General features: G+C 33.9%; 1 protein-coding gene across 4 annotated transcripts in view; it reads left to right on the top strand.

Moving 5' to 3' along the window:
• The window catches only part of LOC123308564 (nephrin-like), a 508,306-nt gene that overhangs the window by 395,465 nt on the left and 86,406 nt on the right, over window positions 1–26,435 (top strand). For all 4 annotated transcript variants that reach the window (XM_044891287.1, XM_044891288.1, XM_044891285.1 and 1 more), the window contains exon 7: window positions 1,268–1,441. In XM_044891287.1, the coding sequence (XP_044747222.1) occupies window positions 1,268–1,441 (174 nt within the window). The remainder of the gene's footprint in view (window positions 1–1,267; window positions 1,442–26,435) is intronic.

The following is a 26,435-nucleotide window of genomic DNA, read 5'->3' as shown; positions in this document are numbered from 1 at the left end:
AAGAATCATGGTGCCTTCCATGCAAAGGTTTGCCAATCAATTTCCGTATTTTGCTTTCTGCACAGTGTTTGATGGTTAACAAGTGGTCCAGCTGCAGCTTTAACGGAGTAGAACTATCAGCATCAAATTACTCAAGAAGTTCTGATGAAGCAGCCTTGTTCAGGAAATTCAATTTCCTGAGACATACGTTTGGACGAATCAACAATTCGTCTACTCCCAAGGTGTCGTGGCAGCTCTCTCCGTTCTATTGAGCTTTTAGGATGAGGTTCATGATGTTTGGCCAGCATTGTTCGTATTTTTCTCTGTAAGGCTGCTCAATCGATAGTAGTCCAAGAGATGATACCGAATAAGTAGTTCAGTACTGAGCACGCATAGGTCTCGATTTTTTTGGTCAGATTCCTGCTGTTGAGGCCAGTTTTCATTATCCTTCTTAATCTTCGAGTGAACTCCTCCGTCAATTCTTTTTTTATCTGGATTTGATTGATCCGTCTAGCCTGTTTGATCCCTAGATACTCATAAGTATCTCCTTCTTTCAATGCTTCGATTTCCGCAGCGTCTATTATTTTGCATCTGTTGCATTTGTTTTTCAGTAGATGCAAGGATTTTCAAATCGTCCATGTAAAGGAGATGATTCAGCTTCATCATAGTTCTGCCGCTCTTGATGGCAAATCCGTAGTCCTACAGCTGTCAAAATTTTAGGAAAATGTCGAATATCTCAGAATCGGTGCTATAGGACTATAGTTGTCACATATCAAAGTTACGTTGAAATTTGACAAGGAATTCGAAAATTCAATAATATACAGGGTGTTCCACTTAAGATGAGAAAGTTGATATAAACAGGGAAAAACAGAGCACCCTGTATTAAGGTGGGCTATAAAATATAAAATTTCAATCGATTACAGACAAGTTTTGTATTCAACTTTTTCTTCTAGCTCCTTTAGTTTCCACAATAAGGTAAAGCGACTCTTTAACTCGGACACCCTGTACATAAATCGGCACAATCTCATTATATGTTGAAACTTCGAGGGTTCCCGTTTTTGTTCATCAAGTTAGAATAACATGATGAGCAGATGAGCTCCCCGAGCGATTCCCCAAAAAAAAATTTTTCTACCAAAATACCTGTTTACTTCTCAATGTGACACACCACATAAACACATTCAAAGGATCCCCCAAATCCTGTTGAGTTCTAGTCGACCCATCAAGCCCACATGTCCTGTTAGCCAGGCATTTCTCGATACGCCAGGTAATTCTCTTTATTTATCTCCAGGGCGTGAGCAGGAGCAGCTCGGGCAGATACTGTTGCGAGGCAACGAACAAAGAGGGCACTACTAAAAGCACTCCCTTTCATCTGAAGGTGAAATTCGAGCCTATATGTGGGGACGGAACAGGAAGGAAAGTTCTGGGGGCGGCCAAAGATGAGCCACTCCAAGTAGAATGCAAGGTAAGTGGAGCGAACATTTTTAATCAGAGACGGTTTAAATGTCTTCCTAGAGATGCGAGCAGGATTATTTTCACGCTTTCTGAGGGGCGCCCGAAGGTAGAGGGGGAAAAGAGGAAATAAACAAAAGGGTAGGCCATAGGGCATATAAACATGTAACGAAGAGGTGAAGGGGAAGCACGAGCAGGAAGAATATTTTTGATATATTATGTTTTCAAAGTATCATATTCCATGAACGGCTCAACAAGGAGATTTTTCAAATTTTGGTTAGTTCATTATAGAGGGTGCGCCAGGGGGCAGCGGTCGATTACTCTTATTCTATCAACTTAACAAAAAAGAGTTTGAAATAAAACTTTCCTCTTTCTAAAAAGAGCATCTAATAAAATTATTTAGAACTATACAAAATGTTCGTTATTTTTAATAAAACACCCTATATATTTTTACATTTTTGAATTCCTTGTTAAATTTGAATATAAGTTTGATAACACAACTATGTCTGTATTCTCAACGGTTTTCGAGAAATTTGTCTTTTTATTAATATTTTGACAGTTTGAGGTACTCACATAAAGGACTATAGTTCCGTCCATATTTTATGTAATCGATTCAGATTTGGAGTGTGTCTAGTCAATAAATGATACACCAAAAATTTTGTTTGTAAATAACCATATTATATACAGGGTCCACGAAAACGTAGATCCATTATCAAAACAGAAATACATCAAAATCTTCATTTTTTTAAAATGGCAACCCATATATTTTTTTGTATCATTTGAAACAACTAAAAGCGAATAAAAATCTTCAAATAATGAACTGAAAAAAACATTTAAAAAAAAATGAAGATTTTGATGAATTTCTGTTTTGATAATGGATCTACGTTTTCGTGGAGCCTGTATATAATATGGTTATTTATAAAAATAATTTTCAATATATCATTCATTGACTAGGCACACTACAAATTTGAATCAATTACATAGAATAGGGACGGAGCTATAGTCCTTTATGTAAGTACCTCAAACTGTCAAAATTATAATAAAAAGTAAAATTTCTCGAAACCCTATGAGAATTCAGACATAGATGTGTCATCAAACTTATATTCAAATTTAACAAGGAATTCAGAAATGTAAAAATATATAGGGTGTTCCATTTAAAATAACGAAGTTGATAGTTGTGCCGAAGAAACGAAACACTTTGTGTTTCTTTTCTTTGTTCTAAATAATTTTACGAAATTCTCTACTTAAAGAGAGGAAAGTTCTATTTCAAACCGTTTTTTTGTAAAGTTTTAAAGTTAATAGAATTAGAGTACCTAATCGACCGCTGCCCCATGCGCGGACATCCTGTATATACGAGAAGATCTCCAACAAGTTGTTGTAACCCTTGAAATGTCTCTAATTATAACGGCCAGTTTCATAATCAAACCTAAAGTCGCTTTTATTTCAAAGGTTCCTTTAACCCTACTGAAACTGACACTAAAAAGGAAGCTTTAAACTCAAAGTGACTTCAAATTTGATTATGAAACTGGACGTATTAGATTTCTTCTACATATATTCAGAATGAGCTGCCCCAATTAATTCAAATATTGGGTATCATTTGAAGATGCCAAAATGCATATCATTTGCTCATTTTTGAAACAAAAACGCTCGTATGTTTCCCTCACCATAAAAATATGAAATACGAATGATATTTATAAGATAATCAGCTGAATGTCTACATAACATGTATTTCGAGCGAAATATTTCATGAATGTTATATAATATGATCTAAAACAACGAAAAGAAATAGGTACTTTTGCGTCAAAACTGTCAGAATGTTCAGGACCCTAATTCGATGAACAACTTTCACCAGCTGCAGGAAAAGTTTCCTCCTTTCTCTTGCATTGCGAACCATTTGATGGATTACCGCATTATGTCTTCGTCTTGGAAACAAATTGGAGTATAATATCCTTATTTATTCTCCAAGGACAGAATTGAACGAGTTTCAGGGGGATGTATCTAGGGTTATGAAGTTGGATAGTTGATCGATCATTAGATCAAAAATTCATGCCGTATATCAGTAATTTTGAAGATACACTTTGGCTAACTATTTTCCCTTTTCATGAAATTATCCTGAGTTGAACTTGAACAAGGTAATTCAACTTGTTTTGTTCTTCAAGAACCCTAAAACAACTTGATCGATCAATTAATTTTTTACTATTCCCTATAAATTTTCTGGAACTGAACTAAGTTCTGGAAGTATCACACAATATTAACAATTTGTATTTTTATTGATATCGAACTCAACAGTTACTGCATGATGAAGTCATCAAGTCAAGGATTCAATAACTGGTGAACTGAGGGTTAATTTTAAAATTCTGAATATTCATTTAGGAATTTCTGCATTGCTAATTCGTAGCAAACTGCTATTTTCAATTCATTTTTGAATTATGAATGATTTTGAAATCATTGCACACTATACAGGGTGGTTCGTTTAGGGAAGCGATCAAAATGGATTAAATTTCAATATCTTCGGAACATCAGAAGATACGACTGAGGTTTTGAGAGGTCATACTCATATAAGTTGATATATTCAGCATTTCCGAATGTGTATCTCGAAAATGAAACATTTTGGATATAGGGAACCCTTAAAAGACTTCACTTTTATTTTTTTATTACAAATTGATATGTAAGTGAAAAAAATTAGTGTTCCCATAGATTTTTGGCTATTTTGTATTCCAACTTTGAGACTCTCATTTGATCTTTCTTTATATCAAAAAGTAATGTTCTCTACATAGCGATGTAGAATATCTTTTTGGCATCTGTGATTGTGCGTTGCGCTTCTATGGAATCCTCAGTCTTCTACAAGCCCCCATTTGTGATTTTTTTCAAAAAACAAATGTACATTAAATGAATGTGAAAATGTCATAATATACAGGATGTTCTATTTGAAATAAGAGATTTACAACGGGAAGTCATTGGTATTTGAAATTATTTCAGAAATGAAGTTCTAACTGACTTATATCTTCATACAAAATTTGGAAGAGATTGAATTATTATTTCTCTACAAACTTCTAATGGGACACCCTCTAAAGAAACGTAAAATGAAAAAATTGATGAGGCTTGTAAATAAAGTGAAGTTATGAGTATTATGGATGTTAGAACTGAACAAAATCGGGATACTTATCGTGCAAGACAAGTCTATCTTTATTTGAAGGACCTGACGAGAAAATAGAAAATTTTTTCTACGAAATAAAAAAGAAGAGATTGCTGTTGGGAGAGAAGATGGTACATAAAAGAAGAGACTTGGGAGGAGATGTTGTAATACCTATAAGATATCGAGTTACTATGATATTGATAGAATCAATTAATGATATTTTGATGTCTGGTGTATGGCAGTTACCGTTTATCATTACCACAGAATAAATTAGTGAAAATTGCATGTTCAACGAAGTAAGCAATACCTGAGATATTTCAAATTTGTATATCCTGAAAACGAATGGATTGAATAGAAAAAATTGAATGTTCCTAACTCAGAATAGGGGGACCTTTCAAATGAGGTATCAATTGCCCCATCTCCCCTATCAAAATATAGGGGTTGGGGTTGTAACAATTAGGGTTGAAGCGAAATGATCGTGAATTGAATCTTGAAAATTATCCCCCTTGAATCAAAAATCGCAGGAAATTCATTCCGTTAGTTAGGTATCTTCTGTTTCGTTTTCAAAGGCCCACTCTGGATGTTCCATTGAATTCCCATTCGAATTCAATTATGAGAATATCATATTTTCCATTATCCACTCGGGTTTCACACTAACGAACTGTAACCAGAAATTCTTCACTAAATATTTTATTTCAATATACTCTCATCAAAGCTACACCTACAGATTACAGAAAAAATACTCTTTCCATTTAGTTAGAGCGAAGTACAATTATCCTTGTTGAGAACATCATAACCTAGTTGATTCGTGTTTGAAACACTCAATGTTGCCTGCAACTAAGTGCCTACTCACCTATGTCGGTAATCTAATATAACATAAACGTCAAGACCAACAATGGCACAGTCAGTTACATCAACACATAATTCAATAAATGTTTTAACATTCATCAGTATTCCGCTCAAGGACTCCGATGATATACGAAATGTTCCCCACAGAAAATGTCCTGAATGATACTGAGAATCGGTGATTTTGAAAGGATCTTGGAAAAATAGATCAAATCGCGATTTTACAAAAATGGCTTTATTGTTTTATTTCATCATTTATATGTCACGTAAAAAATATTAAAACAAAAAAGTAAAAATCAAAACCTGGCCTGTCCTGAATTCCAAGTTGTACAGTATGTTTACTCTGAAAAAAAACAGAATTCGTGATTTCGAATTTCGCAAACATCAATTTGATCTCTCATGTGGCTCTATAAATATTTGTAGCTGTGATCCGTTATCAAAATTAGCCTTGGGATCCCAGGCTTAACCAATTTGCTGCAATCTGGAATCTAGGAGTTTTTATATGATCTTAATTTTCACCTCTTGCCTATATTCAAGTAAAAATCGGCTCCTGTGGAACTGTCCTTCTACATTCTTCAAGAACTGCTCCAATCAGTTGTTTTTATAGCTATAACTCCCCTACTGATTATATCCCAGAAATATTCGATAATCTAATCGCATATCTAGTATTTCCCCACCCTCAGTTCAGGGGGTATTTATGAACAATTCGCCAGTATGCAATGGGGCATTATCTGTATCAGGCATAAATAGAAAAGATTCTTCAGATGCACTACACACAAGATTTACTCTAGGCCAAATCTTCATAACTTGAGCCAATTGGGCTTCGTTGCATATTTGGAGTTTATTAATTCGAAAACCACAAGTGAACTCTAGCCATTTCAACCCAAAACCAAACGAATTTCTTGAACATCTCCTTCTTCTACATTCTTATCGACCACGACCTAATCCAAATATCTAAATACCACGATTCTATACTTCAAGAATGTCATAAGCCCAGTTGCAGGAAAAGTCCATTTAAATTTAATGCTCCATTGAAATTTTTAACTTCCATTATTTTCAACTACAAAAAAAAATTATAAATAACAATGGGGCATTAAATCTTAATGGAAGTTCCTGCAACTGGGCCTTGAAAATATAAAAATAAAATAGCCTAGGATATTCAAGCTTTTCTTGGAAACGTCAACAAAAGTTTGTCGGTTATTAAGTGAGAGTCTGAACTTTGTTTCGTCCAAAAATAACAGGACATTTTGCAGGTGGAATGTAATATTTTACAAACAGTATACAGGGTCTTTCGTTATAAATAGATAATATGGTCCCTGCGGATAGAGGACATTGTAGCGGTTCAGAAAAATATGTGTTATGTCTAGTAAAAGTTCCTTGGTTTTCGAGATATTAAAGATTAGAGTTTCTTGGATAGTATTCCTGGATAGATATTCCTGGACTATAATATATAGGTATCGAATGTAATTAAAGATTTTTTCAGAGCATGCTTAATATTTTTTTCATTAAAAATCTAACTCAAACTTCCTGTTTTGATAATTATTTTCCTGAGTTTAACCTTACGTGAAAAAAAATATAGTTAGCTCAGTACAAAAAAAAACGGAAGAAATAATAATTTTAATATATCGTCATATTTCAAATTCCTAGCACAAATGATTCAAGAGCTTTTTTTCTTCATGACAAAGGCTAAAATTTACTTCATAACTTGAAAGTAACTTTGGAAATATAGATATAATTTTATTAAATTAAATTTCACAAAAAAGATTCGAAGTGGCAACCATGAGATATATCAGCTGCTCTATATTCACCTGATGATTGCTGTATATTATGCTTGCATGACTAATTTCAGTTACCTACTTAAAATTTTGAAAAGAAATTTTATATCAAACTATAGTTTGATGATGAGTCAATCATTAATAGGACTTTAATTTGTATTGAATGCTGGAAATCCCAATGAAACCCCTTCTTTCCTGAGGACTCAGGTAACCATACTTTTTTAACACCATGTAAGGTTAGATCTTCGTTCGAAAAAAACTATGCATGTACCCCAAAAACTATCAGACACATCCGACAGCACATCTATCCAGGAAACCAGATTGAAAAAATTCATTTCATTTGAAGTCTCCCACCAAAAAAGTGGCAAAGGGTATAATTTGTTTGAATTTTTGAAAATTTCGGATATTTCGATAACGGAGGGATGTATTACTGAACGTAAAACTTATTTTTCAGAACCGCCACAATACAACGTCCTCTATCGGCAGGCATCATATTATCCATTCATTCCGCCACACACCCTTTATATTAATTTCGTTGGACAATTTCAATTGTAGAAAATTATTTACAATACCGGACTGATCTCTGAATATCTAGATTCAGAGACATGTAGCTTGAAGACATTATCTTTTAATTTACACGGATTCTCTCATTCGAATCACTTGTAGACTTTTCTTTTTGTGTTCAATATGTTGTTGGACACTCACTTCAATAATTTGAACAAAAAAACGGTACCTACGCTGTTTTCTAAATTCCCTACTTATCAAATCTTGCATTGATTTTTTGGATAACTTTTTTCGAATCATAAACTGTACATACAGTATACTTACAATCACTTATCTTGGCTCTCAAAAGCATAAAATTAATACTTCAACAAAAAATCAAAGAGTCGACAGTTCCCATCCGTAAAAACAACAAAAAATATTTCTCTTGGATTCCCTGTAAGATTTATGGTATTAATTCCAATCACTTTCTATAACTGCGTCGACATTTATCAACCAGCAGGAAGATACAGCGTGTAGTTGATATGGAACAATAAAAATTATTGTTCTAGAAGAAATAACACAATCTAAAGAATCCCGAAACGTACGAGGCCCTCGCATTTTGGACCAAACCCTCAAATTGAATGGATGGACATTGGTATCCATTAAAGAATAATATATCAATCTACGACTGTCTGGAGCTCTTCATTGATACAGATTAAACCGACAAAACCAACATCATGGCTACGATACATTTTCATTTGAAGCTTGTACTATACTGTGGCTAATGGCGACCGGGAAAGGATTGGGCCATTACATTGAAATATAGCATTCCTAATACCCATTTTGTTTGTGAATATTGTTCTGAATTACCGCCATCAACACTCTTCAGTCCATCACTTTTGGGATTTTCCATACTTTGTGTTCGTTTGAATTCAAACGACCGATTTATACATTTATTATTCGCGAAATGGATCTTCCATTATTCTGCATCAAATATGGATGATCGAGTAGGTTTCATGCATTATAGAGGAAGATTATTCTTTTTTTTAAATGTTTTATGTGCAGAATTATGATTTGAACCAGTCTTTGCAGCCAAACAAGGACTACCCTATTAGCACATAGTAGTCCTACAGATAGGACGTTTTCTTCGAACATTATACGGACATCCATGGGACGTCGGTCGATCGAAGACATCTAATATAATATATCCAATATATAGTATAGCATAGAAAATAACATATCTGCTTCTGTGGCACTACATCGGTATACAGGGTTGGGATAAAGTTTGGCACCAAATTAATATATTTAAAACGGAACGGACGGTAATTATTTCTTCTTTTTATAGATGTTCATAAAAAATACGTCATGAAAAGCAGAAAGAGTTATCTAATACAAAGTATTTCGTTTTATTTCTCACTATTGATACAAATAACAACGATTTATTTGTTTGAATGGATTTTTTCTCCAATGTACAAAAGGACTGAAATTCTTCTTTTTACAGATAATTTTTACATGGAACCCGATATGGACAGATCCGAAACAAGGTGCACTTTCAGAATCTGCAGAAATATACAGGGTGTCCCATTTAAATAAAAAAAAGTTTTGTCATTTCCGGTTAAACCGGAAGTATCTCATTAATGAAAATATGCTCATCAGATGCATTGTGGTCCATTACACTCAGCTGCCAAATTTCAAAAATATCGCCCGTTTTGTTTCAAAGATATTAATTTGGTGCCAAACTTTATCCCAACCCTGTATAGGAAACTACGAAGGTCGAAGGTCCCTCGACTACACAGCTCTTCAAAATGGGATTCTATGAAACTAAGAAGGTGATGACCATTTTTGTACCGTTGTGATAGCTAACGACGGTCGCACCTGAAGATGCTATTGTGATATAAATACGAATTTTCATCAAGTATCAACCACATCCATTCAATGATTTGTTCATTCATGATATGAAATGAGGATCACTAAAAATTTGTGAGAAGAAACTACGAAATTATCAGAGAGATTGGTAACAATATCAGATTTTTATTGAAGTTGGAGCAATTAGCAATTCATGTGAGATGCATATCCGAAAGATTATTTTATTGATAAAGAAATTGATGGCATGCAGAATTTGTTGCTTTTAGATTTGAGGGGTATTTCGAAATATTATTCATATTCAGAACTTTTTTATATTTACCATTATATGGTCAGAATTTTTAAATTTCTTTCACTTTTCTCAATTTTTTGGATAATAACAGTTTTATCCATAACTTTTCAAGGATCCTCAAGCAGGGTTCCCACAATACATGAAGAAGAGAACAGAAGAATGCATACTGGAAGATCGGACCTGGTCGGAAGACCTTTCCGGTCAAGATGAAGACTTTGAGCATCCAAATAGGTACTGATTTTCAACGAAAAAATTGATTATTCGCCAAAATTAATAGAAGATTGTCGAGCAAAGGTGATGATTCTCACACTGCAACTGTGAAATAGTAGTAGAGTTTTCAGATCGTACATTTATGTATTATTTCTCCTTATTTTAAAGTAAAAAGGATGATTTGTAGATGAAAATAGGAGAATAAAGTTTAATTCCAATGAAAGAGATGGATAATAAAACAAGTAAATTGTTTTGCTTAATATTGTCATATCATTCTATTCATAATTTGAGAGTTGATATATCAAAAATGATATACAGAGTGAGTCTTTGACTTGTACAAATATTTCAATAGTAGATTCTTGAGGTCAAATGAAAAACTTTTCTCCCATACAATTTTTTTTCGATTCGGCCCTGATAAAAAGATATAGCCATTTTAAGTTTTTATAATGAATTGTATCACCCCTAGAGAAACGATAATTACCTTCAGAATATATATATATATATATATATATATATATATATATATATATATCGGTTTAAAACGCGCGACGACGTTGTCCGATGCCTAGATTCCATTGTTTGCGATCTTCCCATTGTCCTATTTGTAAGTTTCGATCGCTCATTGCTTTTCGTATTCCCTCCAACCAGTTTTTCTTTGGTCTTCCTCTTCGTCTTTTTATATTTGGTATCCACTCCATTATTTGTTTCGGTAATCGTGTGTGTCCCATCCGTTGAACATGTCCATACCAGATCAGTTGTTTTTTTCAGAATAACTAGCTAAATCTTTCACACTACACATCTGTGGATCTTTTAAACAGAGTTGTATTCAGCCAAACTACATCAATTTACTCGAAAACGGGACATTATACGAGGAAATATCAAGAATACTTAACAGATTTTAGTATCGGGAAAAAGAAGTCAATAATGGGTCTCCTTAGTATATTCTTTATTGAAGTTTTCCTAGCTTTCGTTCACAATTCTGAACTTCTTCAGGGACTAAAAACATATAAAACACCAAAGTCAATGGACATTGTGCCCTATGTTACATATGATACTAAAATCTGTTAATTAGCGAAGTAGAGATTGAAACATAGCTTAATGAAGAATACTTTATTTTACAAAACGTTCAAATATTCATTAGATAGAGTCCAACTCAATTTTGGTAATTTAATGGTACGTTATGGTCATAATGAGAAAACTGGAAAACTTGGGTGATATTTTGTCTTCGAAAAAGATAAATCAAATAAATGAAAAACTATATTCCGAAATTCATTTACTTCGACAAAAACATTTTCTTATGGTTTTTCAGCAGCTTGTAACTTTTAAACGGAGCTGATTCGGAAAAATTGGTAAAGAAAAAAAGTGTTTCTTTTGACCTCAAGCATCTTCTGTTAAAATATTTGTACGAGTCTATGACTCACCCTGTATTCTTAGGTAGACAGGGTCGATACTGTGCCATGTTTTATGAAAACTAAGCAAAATCAACGTTGGCAATGTTTGGTCGTGAGTATAGGCTCCTTCACTTTTATTATGGATAAAGGAATGTCGATAGCAAACGAATAGTTTTAGTGTCCATGCTACAGTCGTGTGGCGTTCTACAGTTGGCCTTAAATTTACTCGAAAAATCTATATTTTTCGAAAACTGCTACAGACAACCTCAATAAAGTGTGTAATTCGAGATCAGAAGGAAAAGCTGTACGGATTAGGAGAATAAAGTAAAGGTTGTTTCATTTAAAAACAACTAGGTAACATGAAATTTTTAGGTTCACGATGCTTCTATGCATTTCCTTGTACTGAATTCTGAATGCCCATTAAAAATACTTCTTATTCGCCCATATGAACGTTTTTGTAAGACCAGTACTAACTGATATAGCAATTGAGAAAAATATGTATAAACAAACGCCGGTACAAGTTTTACTTACACCTTACATTAATTGCAACATGAACTTCGACTTCGAAAATCTAATTAAAATCGATCTGAAAACACTGAACTTCTTTCTCATCCACTAAACACATTCCTATATTTCGTTCTGTCGTAACCAATCGGCATAATCCGAATAAATTCCAACGTTCGTGTGCAACTATCGAATTTCAGCTCACGTAATGAAAATTTCCCGGCATGCCGTCCTACAATTACACAAAACATTCTACAAATATTTGTAGTCCATACCTTTACCCCTGTAATTTCCACCGAATGTCAAACAAAAATCGGATTCGATATGAGGGAGAATTTGTTCGAATTTGTAAAACGTGTGTGCGGCCGTTTTTATCGTACCATTTCATTCCAATTTCGATTTATTTACGTCCATGCCAGTGCATTCATTCGAACATATCTGCATACCATACCTATGTAGTGAATTATGGGAAGGGGATGTGGAAGTTGTGAGGTTAGTCAATCATGTTGAAACATAATTTACTACAACTTCCTCCACATCGAGTTCGAGATTTAATTATAATTTTTTCTGAGCAATCTTTGTTATTTCTCGTAATCTAAGTGTTTCACAAGGCATATTTCAAAGAGTAAGGAAAAGTATTTCAGGGTTAACCGACCAACCGAGTGCTAAAATAAAAGTGAATGGGGTATAGGTACCTCAGGACATTTTCTGCAAAGATAATAGGCTCGTTCATTGCCTCAAATATTCTAATACCCTGACCCCAAATGAAGTGAACTCTTTTGCCTTATTGCCTTTGACCAGTGGATTCAAACATTGTTTTGATAAGGGGCATAACAATTTTTAACATCAAACAATAATCATAGCATGTGTATGAGATACATTTTAGCAGAGGTTCATGGTGGACCCATCGAGCCAGAATCCTTGGAAGCGACTCGATCCGATGAATATTTAGGCATCCCTTGGCTGCATGATATTTTCACTCGGATGAAGAGAAAATACACCGAGGTTCGATCGAACGATGATGATGAATTCTACCGAGCTACCGATGAAGGATCAATTTCTACTGAAAATTATCATTGAATTCATTCGGATATGAAAAATGCATCTCACAATCAATAAAAAAATTCAATTTTTCTGGTCATCATTGGAAATATGTTATACCTATTTATATTAATACAATATTAATAATATTGTACTCCGTTACGAGATGATTGGGTTGTTAAATATCGTCACGAGAGAAAAAAATATTGTCACTATCATGGATTGTGCCATGCAATATAATTTGCCGAATTAAATAATAGCATCTTACAGTTTACGCAGATATCGAAGAAATCATAAAAATCATTGTACATGGTGATTTCGCAAACTTTTAAGAATTTATGTGATACAGTCCTGCAGATCAAATGATATTTTATTAGTTTTCTGGAACCTCATGCAAGCTACCTTCATTCTACATTTCGGATGAATCGGTGATTCCGTTCAGGTGATGTAGTGGTTTTAATTTCCATTCAAATTTGAAAAACACCCTGTAACTCAGAATCTAGAATTCCTGTCCTAGATACTACATATGTAGTATCCGAACTGTAGAGATTATTCATATTTCTTACTATGGCCCGTAAGATTAATCGTAGTTTAAACTTCCGATTAAGAAATCTCCGATTAAAGTTAATCTATGGTTTAAACCTTCGTGTTAAGATCAAGTACAAAATGAGAAGAGATTAACTAATCCTGTGCAGTTGCCAAAATAGTTGGCTATTTGAGCTAATTGTGACTCATTGGTTGTCATTTCTTAGTTTTCTGTGTTAATCTTTGCATCATTCCTTCTGTCAGAATGCAGCGATCAGTTTATTTATTTATTGTGTTCTGTTGTGATTTTTGTATCAGCATTATTATTGTTATATTATTGAGGTGTGAGGTAAAACCCATAGTTGATACATAGCATTCAGTGCTTCGTTTCTGAAAATATCTATATTTAGTATCTGACGAAAGGCAAATTTCGAAGTGGAAATAAGGAATTGCTTTTGAACATAGCAATTCAGAAGATGGATTGCAAGTGAGACAAAATATGAAATTCAATATTGATATTTCACCTTGAGGTAGGGTGGCTTATTTTTTTGTCAATCTCACTCAAAATTGCTCTTGCAGAAGTTTTGGAGAACGAATGAATTCGATATCATCCCATTTATCCCAATCCCAATGATTTTCTCGATCACGGATAATATATGGTCTATCATTGTACCTATTGAATCATTCAACTCGTGTAAGATTTCAATATCTGAATCCGAATCACTATCATATTCCAATTCCATGTTCATTTTCAAACATTGAACTCAATAATTCTCTAACCGCCAACGCAAACCTAAATACAATTTCTTGAATCAAAACAAACAAGAAACTTCAAAAAACTTCATAGAAGCAGGTACAAAATAGTTTCATAGAATATATAGGGTTTAATCCCTTTTGAATGGTTTAAACCTACCGCCCCGAAGATTTAAACTAATCGATAGTTTAAACTATCCTTGATGGATTAACTATGTTTGATCTTAAGAAATAATCGGTATCCAAAGTTTAAACCCTCATTTTTGGTTTAAACTACCATTAATCTTACGGGCCTATGTGTACCTAAATATTAGATTCTCACAAGATATTCATGGAATGGCAAAATTTGAACTGATTGATAGATTCGATTTTATTTTGAATCTCTATAATTTTCCGATTCACGTATGCTCTGTTTATACAGAGTGAGTCTTTTACTCGTACAAAAATTTTAACAGTAAATTCTTGAGGTCGCAAGAAACACTCTTCTTTATACCATTTTTGTCGATTCGCCCTGATAAAAAGATGTAGCCATTTTGTTTTCATCATGGGCGCTGCCACCACTGGAGAAACAAAATTCCCTTCAGAATTACAAGCTAAATCTATGATACTACACATCTGTGGATTCTTTAAACAGAGTTGCATTCAGCCAATGTACCCAATTTTCCGAATACCTTTTTTTTTATTTTTGAACATCATTTTACTCGAAAACGACGCATTATACCTACGAGAAAAGATGAGTAAAACTTTCATTTTACAAAACGTTCAAATATTCATTAGATAGGTTCCAACTTAGTTTCAAGAGTTAGGTTCTTTGAATTTTTGATATTTTTCTGGTACGTAATGGTCATAATAAAATAACTGGAAGACATCTTGTATTCGAATAAGATTCATAAACTAAATGAAAAGCTATATTCCGAAATTCATTTCATTCGATAAAACCGTTTAGTGGCGTTTAGGAGATAGAAGTAAAAATATCATTTTTTTATTGATTTTCATAAGCCTGTATCTTTTAAACCGAGCCGATTCGGAAAAACCCTGTATTGATGAATTCAGACAAATGTCATACATATATTCCACAGAGAAACTATTCGAATAACATACTTTTAGGAAAAAACACTTATTTATTTCTATCAACAATAGAAAATAAATCGAACAGAAGGTTACGGAATCCTTCATAATAAAATTATTCTAAAACGCAAGGTATAAGTTAAACATTGAGTGGTGGTAACCTGAAAGGAATTCTTAACCACCGATTGTAAATCCGTACGTAAGTGTTTTCTATCTCACATTAAAATGTTTCCCGTCTTATCCGCGTCACCTTGTATAAGGATAATACGAAAAATATATATACATCTTCGGAAAATATTAATATATCCTTGAATTTTTTTATCAAAGAATAAATTGTTCCTACTTACATTTTAATTTCATGAAAAATTTAAACAGAATTATATAATTTTCACTCACATGAGTTTTTGAACCATGACACGTGTTTCGCTATTACATTAGCATCTTTAGGTGGGTGAAATTCTTGAAGATGCTATAGTGAGATAGCGAAACACGTGTAGTGGTTAATGGTTTATCAACGCATATAATTCTGTTTTTATGATTTGTAATTCGTTGCTCTGTTGAATGAATTATACTCATTTTTATTAGTGAGATAACAGCAATCTTCAATAATGTCTCGACTCTCTTTCTTCTTGCTCCAGCTTTCGAAATTATATTTATTTATTACTAGCTGACCCGGCAAACGTTGTTTTGCCATATAAATAATTTCCATGTTGTATCATAAAAAAATAGAAATTAAAAATTTTGTCTAAAAAATAAAAAAAAAATTTAGGGGTGGACTACCCCTAACATTTAGGGGGATGAAAAATAGATGTTGGCCGATTCTCATAGATAGCTGACCCGGCAAACGTTGTTTTGCCATATAAATAATTTCCTAATGATTAAATTACTAAAATGGCTATTAACAAATAAGGGTTGATCGTAGAAGGGTGAAAATTGAGGATTGTATGTATTTTTGTATGTTGTATCATAAAAAAATAGAAATTAAAAATTTTGTCTAAAAAATACAAAAAAAAATTTAGGGGTGGACTACCCCTAACATTTAGGGGGATGAAAAATAGATGTTGGCCGATTCTCATAGATAGCTGACCCGGCAAACGTTGTTTTGCCATATAAATAATTTCCTAATGATTAAATTACTAAAATGGCTATTAAAAAATAAGGGTTGATCGTAGAAGGGTGAAAATTGAGGATTGTATGTATTTTTGTATGTTGTATCATAAAAAAATAGAAATTAAAAATTTTGTCTAAAAAATACAAAAAAAAATTTAGGGGTGGACTACCCCTAACATTTAGGGGGATGAAAAATAGATATTGGCCGATTCTCATAGATACCGGATAAGCACAAAAAATTTCATCAAAATTGGTCAAGCCGTTTCGGAGGAGTATGGTAACGAAAACTATGACACGAGAATTTTATATATTAGATCTATTCATCAGGAGAACTACAATACAATAACACGTTAGTGAAAATGACATATTATAAAAGGTTTACGAATAAGTATAAAAATTATAGATAGAACGGTATATAAAATACATATAATATTTTTTTATTCCTGCTGGAAAAAAACATCTGTATTGAAGAAAACCGTTGAAAGTGGATAACATATTCATGCATAATTCTGATAAAAATAATTATCATTGAGAACACCTTCAGTTGTAAAATAAATTTGAGTTTTCCATAATGTGCGTTAAATTTTTCGCGCAGTGTATTTGAATTTTGTGAAATTCTAACCATTTCAAGAAAGTTTTTCTTTTTTGGATTTCTGTCAGAATCTAATATTTCTACATTATCAAAATTTGGTTCATACGCTGTCACTTTAGAGAACGAACAGCACATATATCCTTATTAGTCCTAATATTACTTTTATGTAATTTTTGTTTGAATTTTGTTGTATTGTAGTTCTCCTGATGAAGAGATTATTAAACAAATAATCTCGAAAGCTCGAGCAAGAAAAAGGACTTCACGATATATTTGCTGTTATCCCACTAATGAAAATCAGTATAATTCTGTTTTTAGTTGAATTTATAGATTTATCAAATATCGGCCGCGTTAATTCAACAAACATAAAAAAGTGCGACTTCCGAATTTTCGTTAACTCAGTCGAGGAACTGGCCCGAAAATTATCTCAATCGCAATGCAATATTTTCAGATTTCGTTGGCGCTACCGAATCTTTGTTACCGCTCGTCGTATCCGACTTTGAGGAAGAGAATTTCGGGCCTTTTCATCGGTTCTGCCTAATGAACTGCTTTTGAATATAAATTGCTACAATTTAATTGTATTATATTCGGTTTTCCCAACAAAAGAAAAGCTTCGGTTCGTCGCGCGCTTTGATATTCTCAAGACTGGGTTTTCGGAGCGAGCCTTCTCACTAGCGGAAAAATGGGGGGAACAAATATTTCTGTGAATTATTCGGTCTGCGCGACAGGAAATTCATATTAATCCATTCAGTCACGACGCTAAATTCGCGAAACAAAAGATCCCCGTATTTCAGTCCGAAATTGGGGCTTCCGGTTAAAAATTGTCGACTTAGAGCATTTGCGAAGGGATGAATCAGTGAATATTTCTGCATTAGGGAAGGAGAAAAATTGTGATTTTTTTCCGGTTCTGCCAGACAATTAGGCATGATGTATGGTGAATAAGACTTTGCTAGTGCACTAGACAATGAGTAATAATTGAACTTTGAAGTCACAAATAAAAAACAATGTAACGAAACCTTCCTGTAAAACAATTGTCATTAGGCCTCAATTTCTAAAAATATGTTTATTAGAATCCATTCATTTTTATGAAAGCAGTGAGTCGGCCTCAGAAAATTGACACATTTTACACGGTATAGGAAGATGGGAAACGAAGCGACTAAAGTGATGTGGGCGCCATCTATGTTTCAAATGTGTTAATAAAACCCCTAAGACTGGTTAAAATATTAATTTGAGGGCAATTTGCAGAAGCATATGTATTTTTTTAAGATTTAAGATGGCCATTTCGATCAAAGAGATTTCGAATCTTTTGATTCTCTGATTATCTAGCCCCTTCTACTTGCTGGTTATTGAATTTTTTTGTCTAATTTCTTAGTGAAAACCCCAAAATATCATTCGAAAATTATTGAATAGTGAAGAACTGTGGATCAAATGAAATAGATTTCTCGAAATTAAGTTTTTTTCTTTACAAAGGAAAGTGAAAATGAGTATTAAAATTGATAACATGCGACTCTGTTATTCATTGATTTTTAATTTCAGTGCTTGGAAGTGGATAAAATTTTCAGGGCGTAAAGATAATGACTTCAGCAAACTGACTACACCATTTGCATTGAACATTTTAGTGCAAGTCAATTGAGAACTGTTCATCCACGTACATTGTTGTATGCAGGAAGCATCCCTTGCATGAAGGGCCCATTTAGGGGATTTTATGACCTTTTCACATCCATTCAATGGTTCTCAATAGGTACTTTCAATATATTCAGAAATGCAAGAATTTTATTGATTTTGACTTGGGAATCGAGTGACTGTCAAATTGTTCTTTGGAAAGTCAAAGTTTTATGTGAGTTGCTGTGAGTATTTTGTTCATTCATTAATCAATTTGTATATTGTGCAATAAAGAGATCATACAATAAGGAAGTCATAAAAAAAAGCATGAAGAAACTATACGGACGAGCTAACATACAGATCTACCTCTGTAACGTTTTTTTAATTGTTCTGAAAATTCTGGAACTTATATGTGAAAACACTCTTGAAATGTGAACTTGATGATGATGTATTGAATAGTTGTTCATACATATTAATTTCGGATATAAATTGTACAAATTTAACTAAGTTGATTAATTGAAAGCAATTTATTGCACAGAAATAACGCCTTTGACGTATAGCAGATCACCATATATTTTGTGTCCTAGTCAAAACTCTATTTTTTGTCCATAATTTTGGATTTTTGTGGATTTTTTATAAATTGCTTATAAGAATATAGCACATCCGACTGCGTATTTCATTGATATCAATTGATTCCAGAAAATGTTCAGATGAAAACTAACATCCTGGTCACAAAACAAAACCATACTTTGTTTTGTCGCTCAGGATGTTTGTATTCTGGTCTCAACAAAGTCGATATTGAGATTCAACACAAGAAAAGGAATTCGAATTTCGCGGCATTCAATTATAAAACAGTTATTCTGTATTGACAGTACGTTTTCAGCACTGTCAAAAGTATTTTCACTGACCAAAATTCAGTCAGTTTTTAGTAATAAAAATATGACAGGGTTTCTTATCTTTCTATTCTATAATTTCTGCTAGTCGTGTTGTTTAGAGTAACTTAAAATATTCATCAAGGCCAAAAAGTAGAATTAAATCGTGAAAATTTCCTTATCGTATTTCCCACAATGTGAATTTACTTCGGAAAATAAATGAATTTGAAAATATGTGATGAACACAATCGACATTTATAAAAGTATAAAAAGATCGAAGGGATTCCTCATCTCGTTATTTGGATAGAAAGTACCTTCAAGAGATCAGTGTTTCAATGAATTAATTTTCGCTACGGAAGGAAATTGACACATAACATATACCGAGATGCTTAAGAAGAGTTGATGTTGGATGTTGGTCATCCTATTGGACGTTGAAGACGTTGCGATACAAGTTTTTGCAAATCCGAGTTTCGTCTAATCTAGGAACACAAATCTGACATTTTCATCAAAAGATTCATACTGAAAATAAAATCCTCAGCTCCACCATTCTTCTGGACTCCCAAGGAAAATCTTTGTCATCCTCTTCACTCACAATATTCCTTATTGTGAAAGCATGTAGCCGAAATATAGGTGGTTCAGATTCAGGTAAAACATAATACAGATTGTCCCGAAATTAACCCTACAAAATTTCGTTATAGATTTCTAGAGACAAAATCAGGAGACCCTCTTTAGGAATTATAACCCCCAGATTTTCGACCCCTTTCTTTTCACCTCAGAATCCCGGTCATACGGAAATCATTTCATTTAGTACACATGTGTTTTATCATACGCAAAATCACATAGAGTTGTCTATTTTGGCGATTGACCCCCTTAAAACACTTCTTACTTGGTAGCAATGTCTTTGGAACAACTTAATATTAACCACGCCATTTGAATGCCTTGAAAATTGACAAAATTGTTGAACCGTTAGAAGTTAGATTTGAAAACTTTCTGGTCCCTTGCAATTCTTTCATGAAACGATTTTTTAGAAAAATTTCAAAATTTTATTGAACGCAAATCAAGATGTTGTATGAAGTTCTGAACACATGTGAATGAAGTTCCACCCCCTGGCAGAAACATTCAACGATAAAATTAGTTCAAATTATTCACAAAAATTGTTCAAAGTTATCACCATAAGTTTTTTACCCAAATGCCGTATACCGCAAAAATAATCAGAACAGTACTTGAAATGTTAACGGAATCGCATTGTTCTTAGGGCATGATAGCTGCGCCCACGCCCTATGTTATATTTTATATAGGTGATTTTTGATAATTGATTTATTTCGATGAGATCAACCTTCTTCCACAAAATCCTTTCCAACACCCTGTAGGTATGAACAAAAACGTTAAGTTCATTCTTTGAGGCTCCTAGCAATACTTTAGATTTTCGTCTCCTTCATGTGTCAGTTTTTATATCTAAAGGGATTGGGGCGTGGGATAAATGTGAGAGTACTAGGTTAAAGTAATATAGCTTCAATAAATTCGACTTGGGAATAATCCCAGATGGCGGGACTGTTCTGAAAAGGTTCTGCAAAGTTTCATTATTCTGCCCTCATTTCTGCATCGAAGATTCTGTATGGATTAACAGGAGCAAGAAGCCATAATGCCGATCAAGTTCCTCCTCGAACAATTATTGGGGATTTATCTACATGGAACGGGCTCGGAGCCAGATTTTCTGGAACAATATTGATTCAGCTGAGTAATTAACCATTGTGAGCATTGCCATCCATGCGAACCGAATAATTCATCGAATTGGAGTGCTTGGAAAGGATCTCGTGGCTTCTAATTCAAGATATCTCAGCCATTATTGATAAATTCACCTTTCGAACGGAACTGACCGAACCCACCATAAATTGTTGCATAACGGCTTCATCCGAAAATTTTTGTACTCGTGACATCCAACTCGTGGAAGTTCAGCATCTGGAATTATTTGAGTTCAGTTTGTTTAGTTTATTACTTTATTTGGATAATCTTTTATTTAATCGAAATCAATTCAAGTAAGGTTTGTGTGAGCATACTTTTCAACAGTTGAAATTTCAATGTCATGATCGGGGAATCGGAAGAAGAGTTTGCACATCTGCAGAGATTAGTAAGTAGAGGTAAACACTGGCAAGTTAGGAAAAAGGGAAAGGCAGTTCAACCCTGAGTGCGTCCCCCCCGGGTTTTAACACCAGCAGAGAATCGTACTAACAGTAGGAGTAGAACCCTAATTGTGGCACAGGTTGTGTAATGGTGGAGGCTGAGGTTCCCATATAATAATACGGAGTGCTGTCTTACCTGCTACCTCTTGACTCTGGAAGGCTCGTTTAGAGGATCGGTATCAACGATTTACCTTGCACCGATGGACTCCCTTGAAATCTACTATGACGGTAACAAAAACAATGAATGATAGCAGAATTACGGAAATGAATAAGAAGTTGAATGATGAGGAGTTCCGGCTATAGAATAATGCTTGGACGTTCCTTGATAGCAAGCTTCGGACTCTACAACTGTCACAAGCTATTTCCTGATTTAATGAATTTAAGTCAACTCTCACCAAAATATTCGATTACTCCTATTCTCAAAAAAACGCAAATGGAGGAAGAGAATGCTCATTGTATCAAACATTATAAGAAAATGTTTTCTTTGAACCGTCAAAAATGAATAAACGTCAAAAATCTCAATTTTCTCAAGATTTTTTTCGTCTTTTTCGATCTGGTACGGTATTAACACGGTCTGATAATTCAACTTTTCTTTCGTGGCCGGTGATAAGCAGCGGTTTGGATAAAAGAGGGATTTCCGAACCCTCAGTTGATTTTACTCCCTTGCTCCTTTCAGTCGGAGCCTACGAAATATACTGCTCCACAAGAGTTAGGGATATCGTGTTCAATCGTTTTTAAAAGTATGTAATCTTCGAGAAAATCGCTGTAAAATCATTTAAAACTCAAAAACAACTTGAATCGATACAATTAAAATCAGTATGAGACATTTCGTCAATCTGGTCGCATTTTTTCTGAAGTTTGGTTCTTTGCATAGGCTTCATGAATGTTCTTATTTTGAAATGATGTCAGTTTATCAAAGGCTTCGATTTGAAACGAGTTTTCTGAAAATGCCAAGACGTAAATTAACAAACGCTGAGGCTTATAGGGCTATCGGAATGCTACAGGGTGGCCTGTATTGTTGTAGCGGAAAGGCTCCAAGTCAGCCAAAGTGTGATATCTCAACTTCAGAATAGGTTCAGGGAGACATGTTCCATGTTGGAAAGACCAAAGCTTGATGGTCAACGAAAAACAACACCTGCTCAGGATCGTTTCATCACCGTTTCGGCGAGAAGAAACCCTACATCTACGTGTAGAATGCTACGGAATACTCTTCAAAATGCAGATGGGGTCCAAGTTTCCATCGAAACCATCAGTCGACGTTTGGGAGAGGTGAATCTAGGTTCTAGACGTCTATTAAGAGGAGTTCCATTAACAGGTGACCATAAGCGTCAAAGACTGGAATGGGCAAGGCAACATATCAATTGGAACGATCAATCGCGTAGTGCCGTTTTCACTGATGAATCCAGATATGGACGATTTTCAGATTCTCGAAGAATAAGGGTATGGACAATCCCACGCATATCCCGTAATCGTCTCTATGTCCAAGAAGTCCATCCATTCCGAGGGGGTAGTGTAATGGTATGGGTCGGGATATGTTTCAACGGGCGCAAAGATCTACACATTTGTCCTGGGAATATGACCGCCTTACACTATAGGAAGCATGTCATTGACAATGTTGTGCCAAATTTTCACGCTGCTATTGGTGAAACTTTTCAATTTCTAGACGATAACGCTAGACCGCACCGTGCAGCCATATTTGAGAATGCGCGCGTTGGTATTGGTATTCCACATTTACCAATATCTCCGCACTCACCAGATTTGAATTGTATAGAACATGCATGGGATATGCTCCAAAGAAGATTAGATAATCATCAACCTAACCCAGAATCCTTAAATGATCTGAGAGAGCTTCTGCCCCGTTTATGGAACCAAATTCCTCAAGAAATGTTCAACAACCTCGTGTTTAGTACCTACGCAAAGAAGATGTCAAGCTGTTATTGATGCCCGTGGAGGCCATACATTGTATTGATAGTCTAAAAATGCTTGAATTCTCTGGGAATAAAATTTCGTTATTTTACTCGATTTTTCTTAACCACCCTGTATACGCTGCAGACCTACAGGCTAAAATTAATTCGCAACTTGAAATCATATTAATATGAATTTGCATCACAAAAATCTTATTTTGACTATATTTTTTTGCAATTTAAATCGATAACTCATGTGGAGCAGTTTATTAGTACAAACCGCGTTCGTGGTCGTGCGATACTTCCTGTAAACTCCCACTTAAAATTTCACGGAATCGCATTCAAATTTGAGGGATGATAGCAGCCGCCATTCAGAAGGTTTTAGAGATTTGAGCAGATTATTCTGAAATGTTTCATATCGATGTGTCCTTTCTTCTGCCAAACCAATACACTAACTTTTGAAAACAGGCTATATATTTTACATGGATACAATTAAAAATTTAACATACATCGCGTGTTTCACAGTAGAAAAACTAAAACGAAATTTGTTCATCATCATGAGGAACACGTACGTCCGTATATGCTGCTGCCGGGACAAATAACAATCCAATATGAAACAGCCGTAAAGTGCACACAATATGTTAGCACATCGACCGGAGTCGAAGGTTTTTTTTAAATTGTATATGGCTCTTGTGATAGTATCGCACAATACGCGAGTTCTTCACCATCAATCATCTGAAATGAAACGTGAGGCGAAATCGGAAAACGTCTCCTTTTCATTGAGGAAATATTGGTAGAAAATATTCCATTTTTCCTTAAAACTACAAACAAAGCGCTTGTTGAAAGTGAAGGATATTGAATTAATTTGTGTTTTCTCTTCAGTAAAACTGAATTTATAAACGGAGGGAAAAAGTCCTTTGTGCAACAATCTTTATTAGTTGTTAAAGACTACTATAGTTTCGAGACTTTTCAATAATATCTCATTTTCAAGTCAAAAAGCTACAAAGAATATACATTAATCACATTAATAGGTTCATAAATTATAAATGAACAACACTTACATACAAGCTACAATATTGAAATAGGCAAATTTCTGTCATATAAAGACCAATCTTAATGCAATCAGCCGAATCATATGGCGGTAAGCAAAAACGAATTGAACAAAAAGAGTTCAAATATGTATATCGAAATGAACACTGAGGCGGCATCTAAATTGAGAAGCAACAAGCAGGTAAAACAGAAATGTGTAAATAAATATGAAATGTTGATAAAATAAATAAAAATTAGTAGGGGTTCCATAAATCTTTTGAAATCACCTTCTTATCCAAGATAGAGCCCCTAGAAGATGTTGAGAAGTTAACCGTTTTAATTTCTTTTAAAGTTCTGAAAAACACAGAATAATGTAACTCTACATAATGTGAAGCACAGGGTTGGGTATTTTATTTTGTTGCAGGAAATATATAAAATTGTGATTTATTTCATGAAAAGTATCGAACTTTTGCTGGAAATATTCTTTAATGTTACCAAAAACTGAAAATTATATACCTTAACTACAAAAAAATTATTTGCAATCATTATTTTTTTGAAACCTAATAAAGAAGTTCAGGTATGAAAAATATACCAAGAACACCTACATATTGCTCTACATTAGGTGGAATATAAATTCCTCAGTGTAAAAAATATTAAAAACATCAAATCGTCAAGACAAATTAAGAACTAGATCTTTGAAGAGTGTGTGATTCCGAACAAAATTTATATGAAATAACCCTAACGATTTTTGTCGAGAAATCAAATCCCAAAGTCTTTCGCATTTATACCATTGCTACTATTCTCTATTCCTTTATGACTGATATCTGATATCATTTAACATTCTATCGAATAATATGGGAAATCCTAAAATATGATGTTGTATTGTGTATTTCTATTGTCAATTCACGATTTAATTTATCCTATGGGTGAAGGATGACCAGTATTTTCATGTAATACAGATTTGGAGGCCTTATTTTTGATTGAAAACTTTGCTTGATGCAAGGCTCATTCCAAATATACAGGTTGAGTCTTTGACTCGTACAAATATAGGGTTTTTCAACAAGAACTTTGTTTTTCACTATGGCCCCACCGGAACTACATGAAAGTTTTGATATTTGGTTTTTGACATATCTATAGTAGAAACTTGAGCAATTGTTACAATAAATTCCATTGCACTCAAAAATCGTTTCAAAATAATAAAAATTAACTATGAAAATGGTGGATCTGTAAAAGTTTTACAGATCGGTCAACATAATCGAGAGATGTTAACAACTACATTTTGGCATATTGTTGAAGATATGGATATCACAAATATGTGGTTTCAACAAGACGGTGCCACAAGTCACACATCTACCGAAACAATGGATTTATTGCAAACCAAATTTCCTGATCGCATAATTTCACGAAATTCAGCCGCTAGCTTCAGGGCTAGCTAGATCATGCGATTTAACACAGCTGTAACCGTGGTCGTGGTGGACATTTATAAGATATCATTTTCCATTCATAATTGCCATCTTTTTCTGAATAAAATAAAAATTTGAATCATTGTCATCTGATATTATTGTTTCATTGTGATTTAAAAAACAAAGTTCTTGCTGAAAAACCCTATATTTCAACAGTGGATCTTAGAGGTTAAAAGAAACACTTTTTTCAGTTACCATTTTTTTTTTGAATTGGCTCGGTTTGAAAGATACAGGCTGTTGAAACACGATAAAAAAATTTATTTTTAGTTTTATCTAACAAACGGTTTTATCGTATGAAATGAATTTCAGAATATAGTTTTTCATTCACTTGATGAATCTTTTTCGAACACAAGATATCACCCACGTCTTCC

This window comes from Coccinella septempunctata, chromosome 2 (assembly GCF_907165205.1).
Source record: "Coccinella septempunctata chromosome 2, icCocSept1.1, whole genome shotgun sequence".
Lineage (NCBI taxonomy): Eukaryota > Metazoa > Arthropoda > Insecta > Coleoptera > Coccinellidae > Coccinella > Coccinella septempunctata.
Note: the sequence above shows the minus strand (reverse complement) of the source record. Positions and strands in the feature narration are given on the sequence as shown.